Consider the following 25,325-nt stretch of genomic DNA (forward strand, 5'->3'; position numbering starts at 1 on the left):
AGAAGACCTTCAAGGTCCCTTCCAGCTCTATTCTATTGAGTCAAGATGGGGTTTTAACTAGCATCATCCTGTGAGATTTAATGGGAAGTCATGGAAACTGCAGACTGCTGGTAAGATTGTGTGATGAAACAGTGAACAAAGACCACATCCTATGGCCACATTGAAGCCAAATAAGTTCAAGAATGCCCTCTGCATTAATGAGAACACCAGTGAAATTGACTTCTCTTTCCAAAAAAAAAAAAAAAATTATTAAAAGGAAATTCTCCCCATCATTCTGAAGGACACATAAGAAATAAACTTAACCAGTGCAGTAACTGTTGTGGTCCACCAGCAGCCTGAGGAGCTGGCAGCGGAATAAGACAGTGAGGAGGCTGGGGAGGACAATGGGCCAGTCCTGGAGTCGGGAAAGCCCAGATGAGGGCTCTTCATTGGAGGCAGAGATGGGGCCAGGGGCATCTGGGACTCTAGAGCCTCCAGAGGCGGACAGCAGAGAGGCAGAGGAACAGGAGGAGCCTGTTCCTAATGCACCATGAGAAGAGCTGCCAGAAGGCAAGAGCAGCTGAAGCAAAAAGGACGACTCAGGAGTAAGCCAGGAGGTGATTGGCTCCTCCCATAAGGCTTAAAAGAACAGCAACGGCTCTTGGGTTCTTTGTAGGAAAGTAATGTTGCTACATTTGTTTCTAGTCAGCGTCTCTTGTTTCTGAACTTCATGGAGCTTTGCCAAGAAAAGCCTTTGGCAGGGTGCCAGAGAAGACAAAGATTTGTGATAAGGCCGAAGGACTTTTCTAAACTATATGTTTTGGAATTAATTTGGACTAAGCTGAGAATGAAGTAATTCTCAGCTGTTCTAATAAAATATGTTTGTTTAGGACTGATTGTGTCTGGTAATAACTACTTGGGCCTGGGTCACAACAGTAACTCACTTAAACAACCGTGGCAAGAAGGGTCGCAAAATGGTTCAAAACTCACTTAACAACTCTCTTGCTTAGCAACCGAAAGTTGTGGCTCAAATTGTGGTTGTACATCTAAGGACTACCATGGGTTTGCACTTACAACCATCATGTTCGCATTATGACTGCTGCAAAAAAAACCAAAACAGTAAAATTGTTTAACCACCATTATAACGTACGACCGTAATATGCAAGCTCCATTACAATCATAATATAAGTACAACCTGTACATCCTTACACAGGATATGGATAATAAACAGGAGGAACTAGAAATCCTAACACAGGAAAGTCATGGTGGCCTGTTAAATATCACCCGAACATGGTGAGTGGGAGGCATGCTTGGAATATTGACTCCAAGAAAGTTAGTCCCAAGAAAAGAGAAGGGAGAACAGAGGGAAGAAATTGGCATTCTTGACTATGGAAGCACCAACAACAGCAGATGGTGATAAAATGTCCCACATGGCTTATATTCTTCTCGCTATAATTTTTATGAGCATTCCTACCCTGTTTCCCCAAAAATAAGACCCAGCCAGAAAATGAGTCCTAGCATGATTTTTCAGGCTGCTTGTAATATAAACCCTACCTCCAAAAATAAGCCCCAGTTAAGATTATCAGCCAGATGGATACATTTAGTACCGTATTTCCCCCAAAAATAAGACCTAAACAGAAAATAAGTCCTAGCATGATTTTTCAGGATGCTCGTAATATAAGCCCTATCCCCAAAAATAAGCCCCAGGTAAGATTGTCAGTCAGATGGTGCATTTAGTACTGTATTTTCCCCAAAATAAGACCTAACCAGAAAATAATTCGACTTCTGTTGTCCTAAAAAAAAAAATCAGGAGAAAGAACAGATCCCCGACTCCTCATTATGGGGTCACCTGGAGGGAGAGATTTTTCCCCCTCATCCTATACTTTTCACGAAGAAATATTTCAAGCATTGATTTGTTCACCTTGCCTTACAGGGCATTTTAGGTTCAGGACTGGCTCTAAAAGTCCAGGAACAACATCGCCAAAAGCACTTTGAAAAAAGAAGGAAACCGGCAGCTGAACTCATACAGGTTTGCACGTCCTGTTTTTCCATAACATGCAGGGGTGGGCTGCTGGAGGTTCGCAGGGGTTCGGGAGAACCTCTAGCTAAGATTCTGTGCAGTTCCGAGAACCCCCAAATCCCACTCCTGTCTAACCTTGCCTACCCCTCCCCTCCCCTCCCTGGAATCCCCACGTAGCCTGTCTTGGATGCAATTAAGTGCAGAGTGTGTGCAGAGGCTCGGGGAGGGTGAAAAACAGGCCTACCAGAAGTTCAGGAAGATCAGAAATAGGACTGTTTCTGGCCTCCAGTGGGCCTCCGGAGCCTGGGGAGGCCATTTTTGCCCTCCTGGAGGCTCAAAGAAAGCCCCTGGAGCCCAGGGAGGGCAAAAATGCCCCAGCCCCACCGTGATGCAGGAGGCCAACTAGGCAGTGGTGGGATTTAGTCAGTTCGCAACTATTCGGGAGAACCAGTTGTTAACTTTCTAAGCAATTCAGAGAATTGGATTGCTTATTCTTATCTTATTTTGTTTTTTTCCACTTTACGGGGCTAATCCTGTAAGGAACTGAAACATTCTGGTGTTGTTTCTAGCCTAATCTTTATTGCCCTGCTTACAGAAATTGCCTCTCTGGCTAACCCTTATTACATTGTAACAGCTAAGGTGAAGTGCCCATCGACCTGAGTGACGTTGAGTTGGCCATGGTCACATGACCACCGAGCCACACCTACCCAGTTGGTCATTAGGGCAGAGAACCGGTTAAATTATTTGAAGCTCTCGTTATTGAGCTCCCGTTACTTGTCCCAGCTTCTGCCAACCTAGCAGTTCGAAAGCACATAAAAAAGGCAAGTAGAAAAATTGGGACAACCTTTGGTGGGAAGGTAACAGCGTTCCGTGCACCTTTGGGGTTTAGTCAAGCCAGCCACATGACCATGGAGGTGTCTTTGGACAGTGCTGGCTCTTCGGCTTAGAAACAGAGATGAGCATCACCCCCTAGAGTCAGGAACGACTAGCAGAAATGTGCGAGGGGAACCTTTACTTTTAATACCCTTCAAATGCAGGATGAAGAATCAGTAACCATCCAGATTTTGTCTCTTGCATTGCTTAATATATTTAGTTGATTAATACTCAATACTTAATCTATGAAAACTTTCTCCATAACATTTGTTTATCAGACATACACATACAAGGATCTACATTTCTCATACTTCTCTTGTGTTCTCTAGGCTGCCTGGAGGTACTATGCTACTAATCCTAATAGGATAGATCTTGTTGCCACATGGAGGTTTTACGAGACTGTGGTATCATTCCCATATTTCAGGTAAGTTCTGTACATTGGGACATTTTTGGTTCAGTATCTCAACATAGTTCATTTGAAGGATCGTCTAAGCCAGGAGTCTGCAAACCTGGCTCTTTTAAGACTTGCTGGCTGAGGAACTCTGGGAGTTGAAGTCCACAAGTCTTAAAAGAGCCAAGTTTGCAGACCCCTGGTCTAAGCCAAACTGGAGGGGAAGATATGGGAAAGATATGGGTTTTGTAATGGAAAAGTAGGAGAAGGGTGTTGTTATCCTTAGAAGACCCCTCTTTCAGTGTCTTCTTGCTACCTGAGGATTATGGGACTTCAGGTCCAGAATGTCTAAAGGACCTCAATTGGGAAGATATTTTATATTCTAGCAGTGAACGGGTTCTTTGTATGACAATCCTTATGTCTGTGGAGATTCTCAGTCATCTAGGTCATGGTTGTCCCAAAGGTGTTTTTTCAAGAGGCAACTGGACTTTCTGTTTTTTTCTTTCAAGACGTTTCACTTCTCATCCAAGAAGCTTCTTCAGCTCTGACTGGATGGTGGGGAATGGTAGGATTTATACTCGTGCAGACAGCTGGTCATTTCCATTCTTTTAGAGAGTTGTTGAGGCCATCTAGAGGTTTATCTGTGTCCTCAGGGTCACCTGATGGTGGTGCAAATGGGTGTGGAGACTTCTTGGAACTGCTGGAAGGATTGTGTTGTAGACTGGAGATAGATAATGTCATATCCCTCCCCCTCTGTTGAGAGATGGCTGTTCAATTTTGACATTTTTTGTTGTTAGTTGCGAAGTCGTGTCCGACCCATCGCGACCCCATGGACAACATTCCTCCAGGCCTACCTGTCCTCTACCATCCTCTGGAGTCCATTTAAACTCATGCCTACTGCTTCAGTGACTCCATCCAGCCACCTCGTTCTCTGTCGTCCCCTTCTTCTTTTGCCCTCAATCTTTCCCAGCATTAGGCTCTTCTCCAGTGAGTCCTTCCTTCTCATTTGGTGGCCAAAGTATTTCAGTTTCATCTTCAGGATCTGGCCTTCTAAAGAGCAGTCAGGGTTGATCTCCTCTAGAACTGACTTGTTTGTTCGCCTTGCAGTCCAAGGGACTTGCAGGAGTCTTCTCCAGCACCAGAGTTCAAAGGCCTCAATTCTTTGGCGATCAGCCTTTCTTATGGTCCAACCTTCACAGCCATACATTGCAATTGGGAAAACCACAGCTTTGACTATACGCACTTTTGTTGGCAGGGTGATGTCTCTGCTTTTTAGTACGCTGTCTAGATTTGCCATAGCTTTCCTCCCCAGGAGCAAGCCTCTTTTAATTTCTTGGCTGTAGTCCCCATCTGCGGTGATCTTGGAGCTCAGGAAATAAAATCTGTCACTACCTCCATTTCTTCACCATCTATCTGCCAGGAATTGAAAGGGACGGATGCCATGATTTTAGTTTTCTTAATGTTGAGTTTCAAGCCAACTTTTGCACTTTCCTCGCATCAAGAGGCTCTTTAGTTTTGCACTCGCATCAAGAGGCTCTTTAGTTCCTCTTCGCTTTCTGCCATTAGAATGGTATCATCTGCATATCTGAGGTTGTTGATATTTCTCTCTTTTTTTTTTTTGACATAGATTTTGACATAGATGGCCTCTTTCACTCCTCTTTCAATCCAGCGGTCCTCTCTGTCCAAAATGTGAATTTGGCTGTCTTCAAAAAAGTGGTCTTTGTCTTTTAAATGCAGATGGACTGCTGAATTTTGTCCTGATGGGTTTTTTCTACGTTGTACCATGCATTTATGAAGTTACGAAGTTTACAACAGTGACAAGGAAAGCCATAAAATTTGGCAAAACTCACTTAACAAATTTCTCACTTAGCAACATAAATATTGGGCTCAATTGTGGATAGAATAGAGCAGGAAAAAAAAGTATGATGAGGATCCTTATTGGCAGACTTTGCACAACAGGCTTAATGAAACCGTGTATCATTTGTACAGCATGCAAAGCTTGGTTAATTTTAACCTGGTTTTGCTTTATTTATTGTATTGCCTATTGTGCAAAGTGAAACCATTGAATTAACACAAACTGGAACATATCATTCAAACGCATCTGGTTTTTAATCCTGTGACTAGGTTAAATATGATATGCAAACGTAGCCGCTAGGCGTCAAAACCAATAATGCTAATTTCCTTTGATGTTTAATATCCTATTTAACTTCTCTTTCCCCCCCCATTGTTTTGTTCTCATTTTTTTCTCCCTCTTTCACTTTTCCCAAAGGAAAGAACAAGTGGATGGAACCAGGTATGTACTTCGGATCTCCAGTGTGGTTGATGTTCCTTTTAATAGAGCTTCCTTTTCTAAGGTGGCTTCCTTTGGATGAGTTATGGTGGTTGGGGAAAGCGATGTTTGAGAGACAGCATTCACAAAACTTAAGGCAGACATATTGGTAGAACACAGTACAGTCAGTCCTTGACTTACAACCATTTGCTTATTGACCATCCAAAGTTACAGCAGCACTGAAAACTTATGACTGTTTTTTTCTCATTTACAACCATTGTAGCATCTCCTTAGTGGAGTGCTGCAGTGACCTAGAGGAGGAGCTCTTGCCTCAAAATCAGGAGGCTGTGAGTTCGATCCTAGGTAGAGGCAGAGATTTCTTTCTCTGGGCACAATGAGAATATATCTGCTGAACAAAACTCAGCATTGGCAACTGGAAGGGCATCTGGCCAGTAAACACTCAGCTCCATTCAGTTGCCCTGACTCCACCCTGCAAGGGATTATGGGGTCGTTAAAAGATGACGATGATGATGTAGCAACTCCTTCGTCATGCGGTCAAAATTCAGATGCTTGGCAACTAACTCATATTTATGATGATTGCATGGTCCCAAGGCCCCTGCAACCCTTTTATGACCTCTTGACGAGCAAAAGTCAATGGGGAAGCCAGATCCACTTAACAACCATGTTAATAACTTAACAGCTGCAGTGATTCACTTAACAACCACGGCAAGAAAGTTGGGGCAAAATTCACGTAACCATTGTCTAGTTTAGTAACAGAAATATTGGGCTGAATTGTGGTCGTAAGTCGAGGACTAACTGTGGTCTACGGTGATCTTAGAAGAACGAAGAAGATAGTAGGATAAAGGAAGGTTTTTTCCCCCCATGTTTTTTATTTTATAAACAAACAAACATACAATACATAATTAGTGGTTCAGTGTATCATCTAGGTCAGGGGTCTCCAATCTTGGCAACTTTAAGACTTGTGGACTTCAACTCCCAGAGTCCGGGAGTTGAAGTCCACAAGTCTTAAAGTTGTCAAGGTTGGAAACCCCTGATCTGGGTGTTTCTTCAGTGACTTCTTATTATTATTCCTCCTATCTTCCTCCTTTCTTGATATTTTCCATTCCTTTGTTACAATATTCTCCCCACAATTATTATAACATTCTTTTGTTTACTATTAATACATTTATCTATATCTCTTCTCTAACCTATGGTAAAATTGTCCCCATATCTTGAAAATATTCCGTGTCCTCTCTTCCTTTAATTATCGAAGTCAAGAACTAAGAAGATAGCAGGATAAAGGAAGGGTGAAAGGGAGAGAAAGGTGAAGGATCCGGCAGAAACAGAGTCCATGAGGATAGAAAGAGAAAGACACAGGAGATTTGCTCAGCTGTGGGAGCATCTTCCTCCCACTGTCAGCCTCGGATGAGGACTATTTTTATCCTTTCCTTGGGGGATTTAGCAAATTAGAACAACCAAGTTCTCACGTCAAGATTTGAGAAATCACCAAGAAGCTGTCAGAAGAAATTGGGGGGGGGGGAAGAGAAATTTACATAGCCTGTCTCCTCCTTGGTTTGAAGAGACAGAGAGAAGAAACAGGAGGCATTTTAGCATAGCCCTCAGTGGAAGACAGACTGTCTAAATTATAATGCAAACCAAAATGTCTTCCTTAAGTGACTGGACTTGGCCACATGATCAAGGTCTGGTGAACCTGGATGTTGGAATTGCTGATTATCTCAGTGTCTCAAAAGTAGACTATTCCTTTTCTATCTTACATCAAATTCTTATTCTGAAAAAAAAAAAAGCCTAAACTAATATTTGGGAGGAGAAAAAGAAGTATAAGTTTGGTCTAGTGCTTGCCTAGGAACCAGGAGACGGTGAGTTCTAATCCCACCTTAGACATGAAGACTGGTTAAGTGATTTTGGGTCTATCACCAGGAGACTGTAAATTCTTGTCCAGCCTTAAGTATGAAAGCCAGCTGGGGGATTTTGGGCCAATCACCAGGAGATGGCGAGTTCTAGTACAGCCTTAGGCATGAAAGCCAGCTGGGGGACTTTGGGCCAATCACCAGGAGATGGCGAGTTCTAGTACAGCCTTAGGCATGAAAGCCAGCTGGGGGACTTTGGGCCAATCACCAGGAGATGGCGAGTTCTAGTACAGCCTTAGGCATGAAAGCCAGCTGGGGGACTTTGGGCCAATCACCAGGAGATGGCGAGTTCTAGTACAGCCTTAGGCATGAAAGCCAGCTGGGGGACTTTGGGCCAATCACCAGGAGATGGCAAGTTCTAGTACAGCCTTAGGCATGAAAGCCAGCTGGGGGACTTTGGGCCAATCACCAGGAGATGGCGAGTTCTAGTACAGCCTTAGGCATGAAAGCCAGCTGGGGGATTTTGGGCCAATCACCAGGAGATGGCGAGTTCTAGTACAGCCTTAGGCATGAAAGCCAGCTGGGGGACTTTGGGCCAATCACCAGGAGATGGCGAGTTCTAGTACAGCCTTAGGCATGAAAGCCAGCTGGGGGATTTTGGGCCAATCACCAGGAGATGGCGAGTTCTATTACAGCCTTAGGCATGAAAGCCAGCTGGGGGACTTTGGGCCAATCACCAGGAGATGGCAAGTTCTAGTACAGCCTTAGGCATGAAAGCCAGCTGGGGGACTTTGGGCCAATCACCAGGAGATGGCGAGTTCTAGTACAGCCTTAGGCATGAAAGCCAGCTGGGGGATTTTGGGCCAATCACCAGGAGATGGCGAGTTCTAGTACAGCCTTAGGCATGAAAGCCAGCTGGGGGACTTTGGGCCAATCACCAGGAGATGGCGAGTTCTAGTACAGCCTTAGGCATGAAAGCCAGCTGGGGGATTTTGGGCCAATCACCAGGAGATGGCGAGTTCTATTACAGCCTTAGGCATGAAAGCCAGCTGGGGGACTTTGGGCCAATCACCAGGAGATGGCAAGTTCTAGTACAGCCTTAGGCATGAAAGCCAGCTGGGGGACTTTGGGCCAATCACCAGGAGATGGCGAGTTCTAGTACAGCCTTAGGCATGAAAGCCAGCTGGGAGATTTTGGGCCAATCACCAGGAGATGGCGAGTTCTAGTACGGCCTTAGGCAGGAAAGCCAGTTGGAGGACCTTGAGCCAATCACCAGGAGATGACGAGTTCTAGTACAGCCTTAGGCATGAAAGCCGGTGGGATAATTTTGGGCCACCATCAATGCTCCTTCCCCCTCCTTTTTCCCATAACCACAATCCTGTGAAGCGAGTTGGCGTGCCAGAGAGTGACTGACTCCAAGTCACTAAGCTGGTGGCTTTCATGCCTAAGGCAGGACTAGAATTCACAGTCTCCTGGTGATTGGCTGAAAGTCACCCAGCTGATTTTCACGCCTTAGGCAGGAGTTGAACTCATGGTCCCCTGGTGATTAGGTCTACTTAAAGCCCCTCACTTTTAAAGAAAAAAGAACAGAAAAACAGTTGTGCATACCCACACACACAAACACCCTGAGCCATTTTCCCCATGAGATTTCAGTGGCCATTTTAAGGGAAAAAAGAAGACTGTTACCCAGCTGATGTACATACGTATCATGAAGGACAAACTAGATTTAAAACAAGAGATGAAACAAAAATGTTGATCCTTTTCCTTCTCTTTTTTAGCCAAAAGCTGGGTCTCTTGGATCGGGTTCGTGGTAGCAATCCTAAAGGAAAGCTGTTTACTCCTATGAATGTAGAAGCAATTGAGGAAAGCCCTTCCAAAGAGTCCAAGAATGTTGTCCTGATTAACCGAGATCGATTGCGCACGGCCTTCCGAATGAAAGCTTATGCATTCTGGCAAAGCTCAGAAGGTAAACTATCTTTCTTTCTCTCTTCCTTCCTTCCTTCCTTCCTTCCTTCCTTCCTTCCTTCCTTCCTTCCTTCCTTCCTTCCTTCTTTTCTCTCTTTGTTTTTTCTTTCTTTCTCATTTTCTTTCTCTCTCTCCTCCCCTTCCTCCCTCCCTCCCTCCCTTCCTTCTTCTCTTTCTTTCTTTCTTTCTTTCTTTCTTTTTCTTTCTTTCTTTCTTTCTCTCTCTCTCTCTTTCTTTCCTCCTCCCTCCCTTCTTCCTTCCTTCCTTCCTTCCTTCCTTCCTTCCTTCCTTCCTTCCTTCCTTCCTTCCTTCCTTCCTTCCTTCCTTCCTTTCTCTTTCTTCTTTCTCTCTTTCTCTTCTTTCTTTCTTTCTCACTTTCTTCCTCTGTCTCTCCTCCCCTCCCTCCCTCCCTTCCTTCCTTCTTTCCTTCCTTCCTTTCTTCCTTCCTTCCTTCCTTCCTTTTTTTCTTTCTTTCTTTCTTTCTTTTTCTTTTTTTTTCTTCTCTCTCTCTCTCCTTCCCTTCCTTCCTTCCTTCCTTCCTTCCTTCCTTCCTTCCTTCCTTCCTTCCTTTCTTTCTTTTTCTTTTTCTTTCTTTCTCTCTTTCTCTCCTCCCTCCCTCCCTGCCCCCTCCCTCCCTAGATGGAGCTGACTAAAGAAACTTGTTAGTCAGAAGTGACCCAGCAATAAAACCCAGTTAATAGAAGCAATCATTCAATCTTGGTTTCACATTATAACAGTTGCAGAACTAAAAGACTTGGTTCACCCCATGGGAAGATGTTGTAAGGCTGTAATTCATGCTGAAGGTGACCCAACTAAGTATTAATTTTTGTATATCTCATTTTTTCTATGGTGATCATTTTTGTCTGTCTCATTTTTTCTACGTATTTCACTTTTCTTCTTTATACTGTAACTGCTGTTTTAATAGCAAATCCTTCATAAAACATTCCTGATTAAATTATTCCTGATTAAATTATTCCTGATTAAATTATTCCTGATTAAATTATTCCTGATTAAATTATCTTTCCATTGATATATAATTTTATGGTACTAATAGAAAAAAAAGTGGTTGTTATTAGCTAGTTTTAGAAAATACACCTTTCCCAAAAGGTTTCCACAATTCTGGCCACTACTGTAACGGCCTTAATCTTTTAAAAAAGGTAGATATTTTGATTAAACATGGCAATAAACCTCTTGATAGGAAGACTAGTTTGACAGCAAAGGTTTTGTTCCTTAGAAATGTTGTTGCATACGCAGCCACGCCTCTGCCCGGCAACACGGAAGTGTCGCCTATTGGCTGAGACGTGACAGCTCAGCCGGCGGGAGAAATCAGCACACGCCATTGGTTCGACAGCAGCCGTATAAATAGCAGCCGCGACAGAAAGTTCTTATTCGTTGTCTTGCTTGCCGTTTGTTGTTCTTGTTGCTTGTTTGCAGTTTGCCCTAATAAAGGGAATTGTTCTTTCACACTGTCTGGCCTTCATTCGTCACCTCGCTCTCTGATTGAAGCACTCTAGAAAGAGTGCAGAGAAGAGCAACAAAGATGATTAGGGGACTGGAGGCTAAAACATATGAAGAATGGTTGCAGGAACTGGAGATGTCTACTTTAATGAAAAGAACGACTAAGGGTGACATGATAGCAGTGTTCCAATATATCAGGGGCTGCCACAAAGAAAAGGGAGTCGGGCTGTTCTCCAAAGCACCTGAGGGTAGAAGAAGAAGCAATGGGTGGAAACTAATCCAGGAGAGAAGCAACTTAGAACTAAGGAGGAATTTCCTGACAGTTAGAACAATTAATCAATGGAACAACTTGCCTGCAGAAGTTGTGAATGCTCCAACACTGGAAGTTTTTAAGAAAATGTTGGATAACCATTTGTCTGAAGTGATGGAGGGTTTCCTGCCTGGGCAGGGGGTTGGACTAGAAGACCTCCAAGGTCCCTTCCAACTCTGTTGTTATTATTATTATTATTAAAAAATGTTTTTGGTTCTCCCATTCTGAGGTTTTCAAGTAGAGCTTGGAAATCCCATCTATTGAGGATGCTTGGGCTTTAAATCTTCATCACTGAATGGTTGGTTACAATAAATCAGGGATGGCTAGCCTTTTCCGGACCAAGTGCCCAAAGCATGCATGAACCCCCAAAATGCAATGCGTGTGCAGCCCCCATGCATGTGCCTCCCCCCACATGTGTGTGCCCCCCCTGCATGTGCCCCGCCCGCTGTGCATGCACAGCAGAGACCCAAAGACCAGCGGGCTGCCAGGAGGAGCGTGCGCATGCACGGCAGAGCTGAGCTGGGGCAACGGCTCGCGTGCCCACAGAGAGGGCGCTGCGTGCCACCTCTGGCAGGCGTGCCATAGGTTCGCCATCTCTGCAATAAATCATGTAAGAAGTCTCTTTTTAAAAACAAACAAACAAGTTTTTATTGATTTTTTAGTTCCCCCCCCTACACACATACATAATTTATGAACAGAGTATTGGCCATATCATATCTTATACGATTCAATATATTCAAATATATTTTACTTAGTTGCATTTTTTTTGCCGAAATATTCTTTTTTCATAGTTTTTATTCATTTCCTAATATTTCGTTGCTCATTTTATTAAGTCACATGTAAGAAGTCTCTTGTCCCTCCCTCCCATGCTGCTGATTCCAAGGAGCATGATGCAAGGCAATAGATGCTGGGCTTTGTAGTACAGCAATATCTGGAGGGGTATTTGTTCTGCACTCCTTAATTAGATAGATGCCTGTGTTTCCAACTTTAGGATTCTTAAACCATCTTCCAGATAAGATGAAAATAATACATTTCAACTCTAGCCTTAAGACACATATAGGTAATCCTCAACTTAGAACCATAGTTGAGCCCAACGTTTCCGCTGTTAAGTGAATTTTGCACCATTTTATGACTTTTCTTGCCACCGTTGTTAAATGGATCAGTGCAGTCAATAAGTTAGTAGCCCAGTTGCTCAGTGAATCTGGCTTTCCCATTGACTTTGCTTGTCAGAAGGTCGCAGAAGGGGATCACATGACCCTGGGACATTGCGACCGTCATAAATATGAACCAGCTGCCAAGCGTCTGAATTTTGATCACATGATCACGGGGTGCTGCAATAGTTGTAACTGTGAAAAACGGTCGTAAGTCACATTTTTCAGTGCTGTGGGTCACTTTGAATGGTTGCTAAACGAACTGTTGTAAGCCTAGGACTAACTGTACCGGTGAGAGGGACGCGGTGGCTTAGTGGGTAAGTCGCTGAGTTTGTCGATCAAAAGGTTGGCAGTTCAGCGGTTAGTGCCACGTAACAGGGTGAGCTCCCATGACTTGTCCCAGCTTTTTCCAACCTAGCAGTTTGAAAGCACGTAAAAAATGCAAATAGAAAAATAGGGACCACTTTTGGTGGGAAGGTAACAGAGTTCCATGCACCTTTGGCGTTTAGTCATGCCGGCCACATGACCACGGAGACGTCTTTGGACAGCGCTGGCTCTTCGGCTTTGAAACGGAGATGAGCACCACCCCCTAGAGTCAGGAACGACTAGCACGTATGTGCGAGGGGAACCTTTACCTTTACCTTTTTAACTGTACTGGTAGTCCTCTAGTTATGACCCTAATGGAGCCTGTCCATTATATTCATAACTTGTAGCTGTTGTATAACAGGCAGTTTTTGGGAGCCATCATTAAGCAAATGCCGTGGTGGTTACACCAAAGATTATCTAGGGACACAGTTTTGCCGAAAACCAAAAATACAGGACTTTGAACTGGAGAATGTTCAGGATCCACAATTTTAAATGATTCCAGCCTGAATAATATTATATGAGCTTGGATATTCTATGAGCTAATTCACATTGTTCTAATCTCTTTTGCATCTGGATTATCTTACTTATATACATCTGGTCCTTATCTTAGATGCTGGAACAGGAGATCCCCTAGCAGAAGACAGGGGATACAGCAACGAGCTGCTCATGGAAGACCTTATCCCTACACTGAAGATGGTTATCCGAGCTGTTAGGTAAACGTTGAACTGCTTACCAGTACTGCATTGTATGTGTCTGTGTTTAAAAATTGCTTTACAAAAATACGACTTACAAAGTCGAAACTGTTCGACTTTGCAACAACAAAGTCGAAACTGTTTCACATTTAATATGTGAATGCAGCAAAATCGCAGAAACTGATTACAATGCTAGACACAACTGAGTTGCTAAATTAATCCACTGGTCATTATGAAAAAAAAAAAATACAACTTTCCTGTATCCAAAAAGTCATGGGAACAATAGTCCATCTTTTCACATCTTTAACATTTATATATACAACAAATAATATTACAAATATCCAAAGTATCAATTATAGTAGTTAAAATCTTCACTTTACCTTACTTATATCAAATAACATTATTAAAATTACACCTATAACTTATCCAAAATATATCTATTATAACAATTACATTCTAATTAACATTACATCCATCTCTTAAATATAATATTTAATCCAGATTCCTAAATTTTACTATCTATCCTCCAAAATTAAACAATATTCCATCTTCCTATTCCTTTATACCTTAAATATATCAAATAGTACCCCTAAAATTACACATTTATATCCACAATAAATCATTTACAAAAATTAACCATAATCATATATAATAAAGTTAAACATTCTCCCCTTCTTCTGTCTTACACATTTTCGACCATCTATTCACCATTCAACTTAACATCTGTTAACAAAGAATTCCCAATCTTTAATACATTAGTATAAAAATCTCGTGCTTTACAAATTGTGTTAAGAAAATACTTTCTTCCTTTATAATTCAGTGTTAAACCAGCTGGAACCTCCCATCTAAAATATATCTGATGTTTCTTAAGCTCATCCACCAGAAAGGCAAATTCTTTTCTCTTTCTTAACATTTTAGGAGGAATTTCCTTCATCATTATTATATCTTGTCCTAATATTTGAAATTTATTTTTATAAAATGCTCGCAAAATTCCATACCTAATCCTCTTATTTGTAAAATAAATAACCACATCTCTCGGTAAGCACTTCTGCCTTGCCCACCAAGAATTAACACGATAAATTTTTTCAATATTAACTTCAAAATCTTCTGATTCAACTCCCTCTATCTGAGCAAAGGCCTGAGGAAAAATCTCTTTCAAATTTTCTCCCTTACACTCTCTTATTCCTCTCACCCTTATAGCATATTCCATTAATTTATATTGTAATATAACCCTTTCTTCCTCTGCCTTATCAGCCTTAACCTGAATATCATCTATTTTATTTTCTAAATTCAAATTAATTTGAACTTCATCTATTTTCCTTTGCAAATCTAAATTAATTTGATTAAATTCATTCAATCTTTCTTCTGTCTGTGTACTAGATAACAATAATGGAGTAATTGATTCCTTTAATTTTTTCATCTCCCTACTCTGCTCTTCCACCAAATCTTTAAAATCCAGTATTTCTTTCTCCATTTCATTAAATTTTTATCTATTTCTGAAAGATGAGCCTCCATAAGCTCCTGTAAAAAATTCCTTAGACTTTCTTTAATATCCTCTCTCAATTTCCGTACCTGAAGTGAAGAAATTTCCAATATTTTAGAGGTGGTTAAATCTCTTTGCTTAAAGGCCATTTTTTAAACTAAGTAATATCAAGAAGAAGAAAAAAGAAAGGGGGGGAATAAAAAGAAAAAAACACCCCAATAAATTTTTCTTCTTAAACACTGTAAGAAAAAAATAATAAAAAAAAGAATAGATTTTTAAAAAAAGAATTCCATTTTTTAAAAAAAAATCTTGTTATTTTCTTCTTAAAGGTTCCACGCCAGCAATTGTAATCAGCATTTCCTTAGCTTTCACTTTCAAAACACAAAACGCCATCTTTCTTCATCTCCAAATAACTTCTCTGTCAGGGAGTTAAAATCATCTTACAAAGAAATGCCAGCCCTCTTGCTTTCGGCTCTTTCCGTGTTGACAATTTATCAATAATCCTCTTCGGTCACGGAGATGGACGCTGCGTTTTGCTCTGCTTTTGCAGAGGCGTTCTGAATTCCGGAGCTTTTTTTGAACTATAGAAGGAGCATTCCCATCAAACCACCAGAAATCATTCTGGGACTTTTCTTGGGGGCTCAACTTCAGTTCAAATGCTCATCTCCTCCCTCCCTCCAAGGGCAGAGATTTACGAGCTGTTGACAGCAGATTAACGCTGTCTAAACAGCTCTCACAGAATCACAAAGAACGGGCAGACTGAGATTGCCGCCATTTAGCGCAGCGGAGCCACCCAGAAGGTTGGACAGAAAAATTAAAGAAACTAAGTTGGAAATATGAACTATTTTTGAGAGACTGTTTAGGGAAGAAAGACATTTTAGAAGAACCCTTGGTGAATATTGGAAGATGGAACGTTGTTTTGATATTGATTGATGAAGGTTGGATATTAAAAACTATGTATTTTATTCAAGAATAAACACTAACTCAATCGGAAACTTCTGAGAACTCTAGGAGTGGAATGGTCTGATATATAATGGATTGGAAGAAAAGTATCTTCTTTGTCTTTGGAAGGGGAGTGGAGGTTTTAAGGAATGACTATGGATTATGATTTGTGCTAGATTTTAATTCTTGTTGTTAGTTTTATACCCTGTATTCGGTTCTCGGAAGTCCTGGGGGGTGGGGGGAGGAAGGGGAAGGGAGGGGGAGGGGGCAGAAAATGGATTGATAGTTAATGTACAAAGATGATTGAAGATGTATAATTAATGTAAGATCGGATCTGCCTGGCTACCACTTTAGAATGATGGGTAAGAAGGAAGTAGAAGAGAGAAGGAGGAAAGAGAAGAGGAGGAGGAGGAAAGGAAGGAAGAGGGGAAAAGGGAGAAGAAAGGAGTAGGGAGGAAAGAGGAGGGGATGTAGATAAGAGAGGGGGAGGATGGATGGAAAGTAGAAGAAGGTAGAGAAGGAGAGTAAAAGGAAAAGGAAGGGGGTGGTGACCGGGCAGATCCGATTAATTGTATATGATGGTACATTAAATATGTTATTGGATATGTTATTGGATAAGAATGTCAAAATAAAACTTTTTTGAACAAAAAGTCATGGGAAGATAAAATGGAAAAAGCTATAGAAAATGAGAAGGTGAGGATCTTGTGAGACTTTCGAATACAGACGGATCGTCACTTGGAACACAACACGCCAGATACCACAGTTGTCGAAAACCGAAATGTACAATTTATTGACATCGCGGTACCAGGAGATGCCAGAGTCGAAGAAAAAGAACTGGAAAAAATGAAATATCGCGACCTGGCCATCGAAGCTAGACAGCTATGGATGAAACATGTAATAGTGATACCTATTGTCATCGGGGCACTTGGCTCCATGTCCAAGAATTTTACAAAGTACATCAAAAAATTGCAGCTTCCTGCAAAAACACCAGTGGAACTGCAAAAAAACTGCGCTACTTGGAACATTGTACATCTTAAGAAGGTACTTGGTTGATACCTAGGACGCTGGCAACAACCCCGTATCAACCATTAGCAATAATCAATGGTATTTGTGATGCATTTTTGAATGTTCAGTTGACTGAGTTTCATGTTTAATGAATAAAGTATATAATAATAATAATTAATAAAGTAATTATGTCAACCTCGAAACCCTCAATTGCCTCAAATGGCTTGGAATATCATCTAAATCAGGGGTCTCCAACCTTGGCAATGTGAAGACTTGTGGACTTCAACTCCCAGAATTCCTCAGCCAGCAAAGCTGGCTGAGGAATTCTGGGAGTTAATCCTAATCTTCACGTTGAGTTGAGACAATCTAAATCAGGGTTGTCATATGATGGGCGGTACGTGTCACACGCATGCCCACCCCAGCTCTGCGAAAGGAATAAATGTCATGATACGTCATGTGACAGCAATATGACGTGGCGAGTTTGACATCCATGATCTAAATGCTTCCAGCAAGGTTAAAAGTATGTTTTAAATAGAAACATCTGTTTGGGACGGGGGAGGGCATTTCGAGCTCCAACCAATTTAAGTTCAAAATGCCATTCACCACTTTTGTAATATTAACTGCTAATTTAATTGCTTTGAATAATTAGATTTGACTTTAAATGGCTAAAGCGACTCGATCTGCTGATGTCCTCCTTACATGTTTCCTGCTAAGAGTAGCTAATTTGGAAAGTGTAAAGGGAAGAATTTTTAACCGTAATCCATTATAAATGCAACTAATCAAGACCTGGGCTAGACTTGATGTCTTTCCATTTAAATTAAATCCCATTTATTCTCGGTGGCTTGTAACAAACTACTTAAGATGACTACATTAAACTTATTTTGAAGGTTTGATTTGAAAAGGATTTAATCCAGGGGTGAAATCTACTTAATTTTCCTTACCGGTTCGGAAATGCACACACGGACTCTCTGCGCAAACCCTTCTGGGCATGCGCAGGCTACTTCCTGGTTAAAACCAGGAAGTAATGATGACCGGGCGGGTGGGCAGTGCCTCGCGCTTCCGTCGCTACCAGTTCTCCAAATCACCTGCCGCCATTGCTACTCGTTTGGCCGAACCGGTCCAAAATGGTAGCATTTCACCTCTGATTTAATCAAATCCACCTCTTTGAATCAGATTTATTCCATGCATCAAATCAGATGTTTTTAGACCAATTTGACAGTTGATAAATATTTCTGATCAGTTGGATTTACCCAGTCAAAACAACAAGGTGAATTTGATATAGTAGGATTTTAGGTAGATTCCCATTGTCTTATTACTTGATTGAATCATTTGTTACTAACCGGCTAACTATTAATGGGAAATCTTTGGGTTTTTTAAAATTATCTCTCTTATTGGTTATTAATTACACTTTCATTAATATTAGTAAGGCTGCTGTTCTTAGTATTATTAGTTTTTCCTCTGGGAGAAGTCTTAATATTTGATAAGTATTTCACAACAGTGATTACTGTTACAAATGGCTTATTTTCATTATTTCACATGATTTTTATGATTATGTGGTCTGCTTTGGATATTTTTAGTAATAAACTAACAGTGAATATTATTTATTATATATAAGATTATTTATTTACGTCAGAATCACTGTGATTAAAATAAGTCATACTATATGGCATAACGTTTAAAATATAAAATGCAAGACTAAAATGTGTAGCAATTACACAGGCCTTGCCCAGTGGGGGTTCTAGTCCTGCCTTATGCACAAAAACCGACTGGGTGACTTTGAGCCAATCATCAGGAGACTGTGAGTTCTAGTCCTGCCTTAGGCATGAAAGCTGGCTGGGTGACTTTGAGCCAATCACCAGGAGACTGAGTTCTAGTCCTGCCTTAGGCATGAAAGCCGGCTGGGTGACTTTGAGCCAATCACCAGGAGTCCTGCTTTAGGCATGAAAGCTGATTGGGTGACTTTGAGCCAATCATCGGGGGACTGTGAGTTCTAGTCCTGCCTCAGGTATGAAAGCCAGTGGTTCTAAGTTTACATCTCGATATTCCTGGAGTTACGGCATGCATGGGTTTTCCATGAGCTTCATGTTGTTTCCAGCCTGTGTTCAGCTGAGGTCAAGATGGAACATCAGGGACTGTTTGTATCTGAGTAGCTCACATAGAACCACTTTTTCTGCTGTTTTTTCTTGGACCAGGATTCTACAGTTCCGCCTCTATAAGAAGAGATTCAAGGAGACGCTGAGGCCTTACGATGTAAAGGATGTGATAGAGCAATATTCAGCTGGACATCTCGACATGCTTTCCAGAATCAAATACCTTCAAGCAAGGTAAGAGGGTGTGGTCTCATTCGTAGACTAATCGTGGAGATTATGCCGGGAGGGAAAGACTGAGAGTTTGGCCTAGATCAGGTGACAGCATTGTCACTGCGAGCATCATTACTCAAAGGGTGTCACTTTTGTAAGAAAACGATGGCTGTGCAACCGACTCCATCAAGAGTCTGATTTTTTTTTATCTCAGGCTAGGTTATACTTTATCTTCACATGACCTATTCAATCATACAGATTGGAAATCTTAGTTTCATTCTGTGTGGGTTTTGTGTATCTGTGTGTGCAAATTAGTATTTTATGTACACCTATGTAGGTGGTTTAGTTTACCATTCAGTGTATTATGCTGGCCCAGACCTGGATTAATGCAGGAATTTATTTTATTTATTTATTTTGAGTTCCATGAAGACAGGACCTTATAATATCCAGTGATTCAGACACATAATACATGATTATAGATGACAGGCTATGGTGGCGCAGTGGTCAGAGTGCAGTACTGCAGGCTACTTCTGTTGACTGCTGGCTGCCCGCAATTTGGTCGTTCAAATCTCACCAGGCTCAAAGGTTGACTCAGCCTTCCATCCTTCCGAGGTGGATAAAATGAGGACCCAAGTTGTTGAGGGTAATAGGCTGACTCTGTAAACCGCTTAGAGAGGGCTGTAAAGCTCTGTAAAGCGGTATATAAGTCTAAGTGCTATTGCTATTGCTATTATGTGTTGTATTGATGAAGGTATCTTTTTCTTTTATGTACACTGAGAGCTGATGCACCAAGACACATTCCTTGCGTGTCCAGTCACACTTGGCCAATAAAATCAATCAATCAGTCTGTCTGTCTGTCTGTCTGTCTATCTATCTTTTTTTTTTTAATTTATATCCCGCCCTTCTCCGAAGACTCAGGGCGGCTTACAATGTGTTAAGCAATAGTCTTCATCCATTTGTATATTATATACAAAGTCAACTTAATTGCCCCCAACAATCTGGGTCCTCTATCTATCTATCTATCTATCTATCTATCTATCTATCTATCTATCTATCTATCTATCTATCTATCTATTATTATCTATCTATTCACTTGCCAAGGCCACCCAGGGAATTCAAGGCAGACAGACAGACAGACAGACAGACAGATAGATAGATGGATAGATAGATGGATAGATAGATGGATGAATGGATGGATGGAGAGAGGGAGAGGGATAGAGAGAAGGAAGGAAGGAAGGAAGGAAGGAAGGAAGGAAGGAAGGAAGGAAGGAAGGAAGGAAGGAGATGGTTGGGAGAGGGGTAAGAGAAGGGAGACAGGTTGAGGGAGGGAAGGAATGAAGGAAGGAAGGAACATTTTTGCTAATGTTTCCTTCTTGTAAATCATCTTTCTTTAAACTGGTGCCTCCTTATGCTCGAAGACTTCCACTCTTAGACATATCTGGACAGCCACTTGTCTGGAATGGTATGTCCTCCTGCTTATTCAGGGGGTTGGACTAGAAGACCTCCAAGGTCCCTTCCATTTGTTATTCTGTTATATTTCAACCCACAGGCCCCTTACAGGTAGTCCTAATGCTGGCTGGGGAATTCTAGGGAGCTGAGGTCCACAGGCCTTAAAGTCGCCAAGACCCCTGAGTGGGATGACACTGTATAACACGACTTACCATCTAGGATTCCTTATGTTCTGTTTTTATCTCTTTTCAGAATAGATATGGTTTTTGCACCTGGGCCTCCATCTACTCCCAGACACAGGAAATCCCAGAAAGGAGGCACATTCTCCTACCCTTCGCAGCAGTCTCCAAGGTGACAGCTTCTGGGGGGTGCTCAGGGGCAGGCTGCTGGGGGTTTGCAGGTGTCGTGTCCCACTCCTTCTCTGATGGCCGGGTCGGGGAAGTCTGTATCAAGCGTTGCCACAAAGCCTCTGCAGCTTTGCCAAAGTTCTGTCAGAGTTCTCAGGGCAGGCAGGAGTCCAAGATGTGACTTCAGCAATCCAAATTAGGCTTTGCCTGACTCAAAGAATGCCAGAAAGCAGATCCTTTATATAGGCCATGGGGTGTGGCTCCATGACTCAGCACTTATCCAGGCCTGCCCCTCCCTTCTTTTTGCTGACGTCACCTCTCCATTCTCCGGAAGCGTGGATCCCTCCACCCTCCAGCTGCTGGCAATTGCAGCTCATGACTGGCTTCCTGCTCCTCATGTTCACATGCTGTGGGGAAGGGATTTATTTGCTCGGTCTATCCGGGCATGGTGCCAGGACTGGGGGCTGGAGGCATGCCAGGCCATTCGTCTTGCTCCGTCTGTCCGGGCATGGTGCCAGGACTGGGGGCTGGAGGCATGCCAGGCCGTTCATCTGCACTATCAGTCCCTGGCTGAGGTAACAGGAGATGAGAGGGGCCCGGCTGCGGAGAGGGGGGCGGGCAAGGCACAACAGCAGGGTTCGGGAGAACCTCTAGCTAAGATTCTTTGCAGTTCGGAAAACCCCTAAATCTCACTCGCTCCACCCACTCCTCCCCTCCCAGGAGTCCCCACACAGCCCGTTTTGGATGCAGGTAAGTGCAGGGCACACGTGGAGGCTCAGGGAGGGCGAAAAATGGGCCTACTGGATGTTTGAGACCATTTCTGGCCTCCAGAGGGCTTCCGGAGCCTGGGGAGGCTGTTTTCGCCCTCCTGGAGGCTCAAATAAAGCCTCCAGAGCCTGAGGTAGGAGGCCAACTAGGCCACGCTCACCATGGCCACGCCCACCCAGCAACCAGAATAGTCATACGTAACTTGTTCAATGCTGTGATAAGTTTGAATGGTCACTAAGTGAACTGTTTTAAATCAAGGTTTATCTGTAATTATTTTAATCCCTTAGAGTGCAAAAGTGCATTCACTTTTCTTTGGCTTTTGTAGAGGACAAGAATGCACAGTAATTCTAAAGCATAATAAGGTTTCAACACGCACAGTAGCAATTGTTACATCTTAAGTATCGGGGTTGACTAGCATTTCAGAAATCCCTCCTTTGAAATGCACTGCTCTGTCAATGCATTGTGAACTAGAAATATTTGTAGGAAGAATTTGGATTTGGATTATTATTATTTTTTTGCCTCTGTAAAACGGAACCTTATTTCCTTTTAGGAACGAGCCATTCATAAGTAAAGCATCTGCAGATGATCCTGAAGATCAAAGCATGATGGGCAAATTTGTCAGAGTTGAAAGACAGGTAATGAAATGCTCAGCAGTTTGTGTCTGTGTTTTTCTCCAATTCAAATTCAGAATAGAGTTGAAAGGAACCTGGGGAGGTCTTCTAGTCCAACCCCCTGCTCAAGAGGAGAACCTATACGATTTAGAATAGAAGAATAGAATAACAGAGGTGGAAGGGACCTTAGAGGTCTTCTAGTCCAGCGGTCACCAACTGGTGGTCCGTGGACCACTGTTGGTCCACAAGAAAATTTTGGTGGTCCACAGAAAAATTATTTGCATTTTTTATATTGCACTAAATCTGGGGTCCTCAAACTATGGACCCTGGGACCATAGTTACATGCAATGAACGTTTGTGTTGCTGCAGAGAGTCTCCCCCTACGGGGTCTTTTTGTGCGGGTCAGAGGGGGGCAGAAATTCCGACTTGGGGTGGGGCTTTGTGCAAAGGCTGGTGGCAAAGAGCCAGAGGGTCTTGTTCCAGTGGGGCTGCATCATGGTCTGGAACTGGCTGACCATCTCAGCCTGCTGAACCTCCAGGCACCAGTACCTGGCCTTACACTCCCACAGGTCTCCCCTCCTAGTTCTCAGTGAGGTGCTTCTGCTGAGCCTCCTTCTCGGTCAGATCCAATTTGAATTGAGCCAGCTGTTTTGCCAACTCTTTCTCGTGGTGACTGCTTAGCTCTAACAATTGCTTCCTGTTGGGGCCCTAAGGAGCCCAGGTGGGCAGGCAAGGAGGGGCAGGGAGGGGAGAGGCGAGTAGATGCCGGTGAGGCACCCCTTGATGTGAGTGACATTGAGTTGGCCACGCCCATTCAGTCACATGACCACCTAGCCATGCCCACCCAGCCAGTCATTAGGCAGATCATATTAGTGGTCCTCGGGATTTAAAATTATGAATTTAGTGGTCTCTGAGGTCCAAAAGGTTGGGGACCCCTGTTCTAGTCCAACCCCCTGCTTAGGCAGGAAACCCTACACAGCTTCAGACAAATTGCTGTCCAGTCTCTTCTTAAAAACCTCCAGTGATGAAGCACCCACAACTTCTGAAGGCAAGTAGTTCCACTGGTTAATTGTTTTCACAGTTAGGAAGTTTCTCCTGAGTTCCAGTTTGCTTCTCTCCTTGATTCGTTTCCATCCATTGTTTCTTGTCCTGCCTTCTGGTGCTTTGGAAAATAAGTTGACCCCCCTCCTCTTTGTGGCAGCTCCTCAAATACTGCTATCATGTCACCCCCTAGTCCTTCTTTTCTCTAGACCAGCAGTTCTCAACCTGTGGGTCGGGACCCCGTTGGGGGTCGAATGACGATTTGCCGGGGGTCATCTAAGACCATTGGAAATATAGGAAGTATACTTGCGAGTCGAAGAATCGCGCTCCGATGATTGACTCCACAAGCCAACTACAGGCTCTTCAAATTGCTAGCCGAATTTGGCTTCAGGCGCGATGAATTAAAAAAGAGAGAAATCTTTGCTCTGATGTCTCCCTCTCAAGCCTGCAAACACTCCCAATCGCTAGCCTAATCTGGCTTCAGGCGCGATAAACTTAATAGGGGAGGAGTCTCCGCTTTAATGCCTCCGTCCTCAAGGCAATCGCAAGCAGTTCAGATCGCTAGCCAATACGGCTTCAGGCTCGATAAATTCAAAACAAAAATAATTTTATGGTTGGGGTCGCCACATCGTGGGGAATTGTATTAAAGGGGTCGCCACATCGTGGGGAATTGTATTAAAGGGGTCGCAGCACTATAAAGGTTGAGAACCACTGCTCTAGACCAACTGTACCCAGTTCCTGGAACCGTTCTTCATATGTTTCAGTTTCCAAGCCTTTAATTATCCCAGTTGCTCTGCACCAAAGTCTCAACATCTCAAACTTCATCTCATTTTTTTTTAAAAAACAAAAACCCGAACGAAGTTTCAACATCTTCTCTGCCCCTTTTTCCAAAATCCCGATATCTCCTTCATAACCGTTCTAAAGTGTTATGCTGCCGTTGCTGCATTTGTTTGTGATGCACCTTTGATCTTTGTGATGATTTCAAATGAGAGGTGAATTTTTAGTTGGGGAATAGTTTGCTCTTAGCTGAGATAATAACCAATTGTTTATTCCAGCTGAGTTCTGATGATGGCTGCTGTCTTTTAGGTCCACGACATGGGGAAGAAGCTGGATTTTTTAGTAGACATGCACAAGCAACATCTGGGCCAGTTGCAGGTCCAGGTCACCGACGCGTGTCCTTTGAAAGACTCCACATCCCCGGTTGAGGACAACCGCTTCTCTGAACTGAAATCCATCATTTACAAGTACTCCAAGCCTTCCATTCATGAGCTGTCTCCAAGCTTCCACCACGTTCCCGTAAACAAAGTCCCTCCTTTTGGGTACTCAAGCCAGGACTGTGGTCACAACCCACTTTCACTGCCCTTCAGTGACCAGAACTCAGGCCGATGGCAAGCCATGCCCTTCTCCACTGCCTACTCAGAAAGGCCGACGGTCCTGCCAATAGTGACTTTCATGGACCCTCAGGTTTCCTTCCAGTCCCCGCCGAGAGAGCTCTGGAGCCCCCATTCGGACAGATTCTCCTCAAGACAAAGACAAAGAGACAGCGACACCCCGTTATCCTTGCTCTCGGTCAATCACGAGGAACTGGAACGCTCCCCGAGTGGGTTTAGCATCTCTCAAGATAGAGACGATTTCCTGTTCGGTCCCAATGGCGGAACCAGTTGGATGAAGGAAAAACGCTATTTGGCTGAGGGGGAAACAGACACAGACACCGACCCTTTCACTCCCAGCGGGTCTATGCCTCTGTCCTCCACAGGGGATGGGATTTCTGAGTCAATATGGACTCCTTCAAGCAAGCCAATTTAATCTTCTCTACAGGGGGTGGGCTGGGGTGGGGCGGGATGTGGGAGGGTGGAGATCTGGGCTGGCTTTTTTCTTGTCCTGTAAACTTAAACTTTGTATATCTGACGGTACCTGCCCAAGGCTTCCTCCCTCAAAAGCAAAAAAAAAAGCAAGCCACCACACCCATCCTCTCACCACCAATGGCTGTTCTGCATGCTGGTGTTCGTGGACGTCTTTCTCCACCATTTCACACAG

The 25,325-nt window shown here is 43.0% G+C and overlaps 1 protein-coding gene across 1 annotated transcript in view; it reads left to right on the forward strand.

Annotated features, from left to right (window-relative positions):
* The window catches only part of KCNQ3 (potassium voltage-gated channel subfamily Q member 3), a 237,720-nt gene extending 212,626 nt beyond the window's left edge, over window positions 1-25,094 (forward strand). The window contains exons 7-15 of the mRNA XM_058174539.1: window positions 1,913-2,008; window positions 3,202-3,296; window positions 5,533-5,556; window positions 9,179-9,366; window positions 13,261-13,363; window positions 18,965-19,096; window positions 20,774-20,872; window positions 22,187-22,271; window positions 24,375-25,094. Coding sequence (XP_058030522.1) covers window positions 1,913-2,008; window positions 3,202-3,296; window positions 5,533-5,556; window positions 9,179-9,366; window positions 13,261-13,363; window positions 18,965-19,096; window positions 20,774-20,872; window positions 22,187-22,271; window positions 24,375-25,094 — 1,542 coding nt within the window. The remainder of the gene's footprint in view (window positions 1-1,912; window positions 2,009-3,201; window positions 3,297-5,532; window positions 5,557-9,178; window positions 9,367-13,260; window positions 13,364-18,964; window positions 19,097-20,773; window positions 20,873-22,186; window positions 22,272-24,374) is intronic.
* The last annotated feature ends 231 nt before the right edge of the window (window positions 25,095-25,325 follow it).

The sequence above is a fragment of the Ahaetulla prasina genome, chromosome 3 (assembly GCF_028640845.1).
Source record: "Ahaetulla prasina isolate Xishuangbanna chromosome 3, ASM2864084v1, whole genome shotgun sequence".
NCBI lineage: Eukaryota > Metazoa > Chordata > Lepidosauria > Squamata > Colubridae > Ahaetulla > Ahaetulla prasina.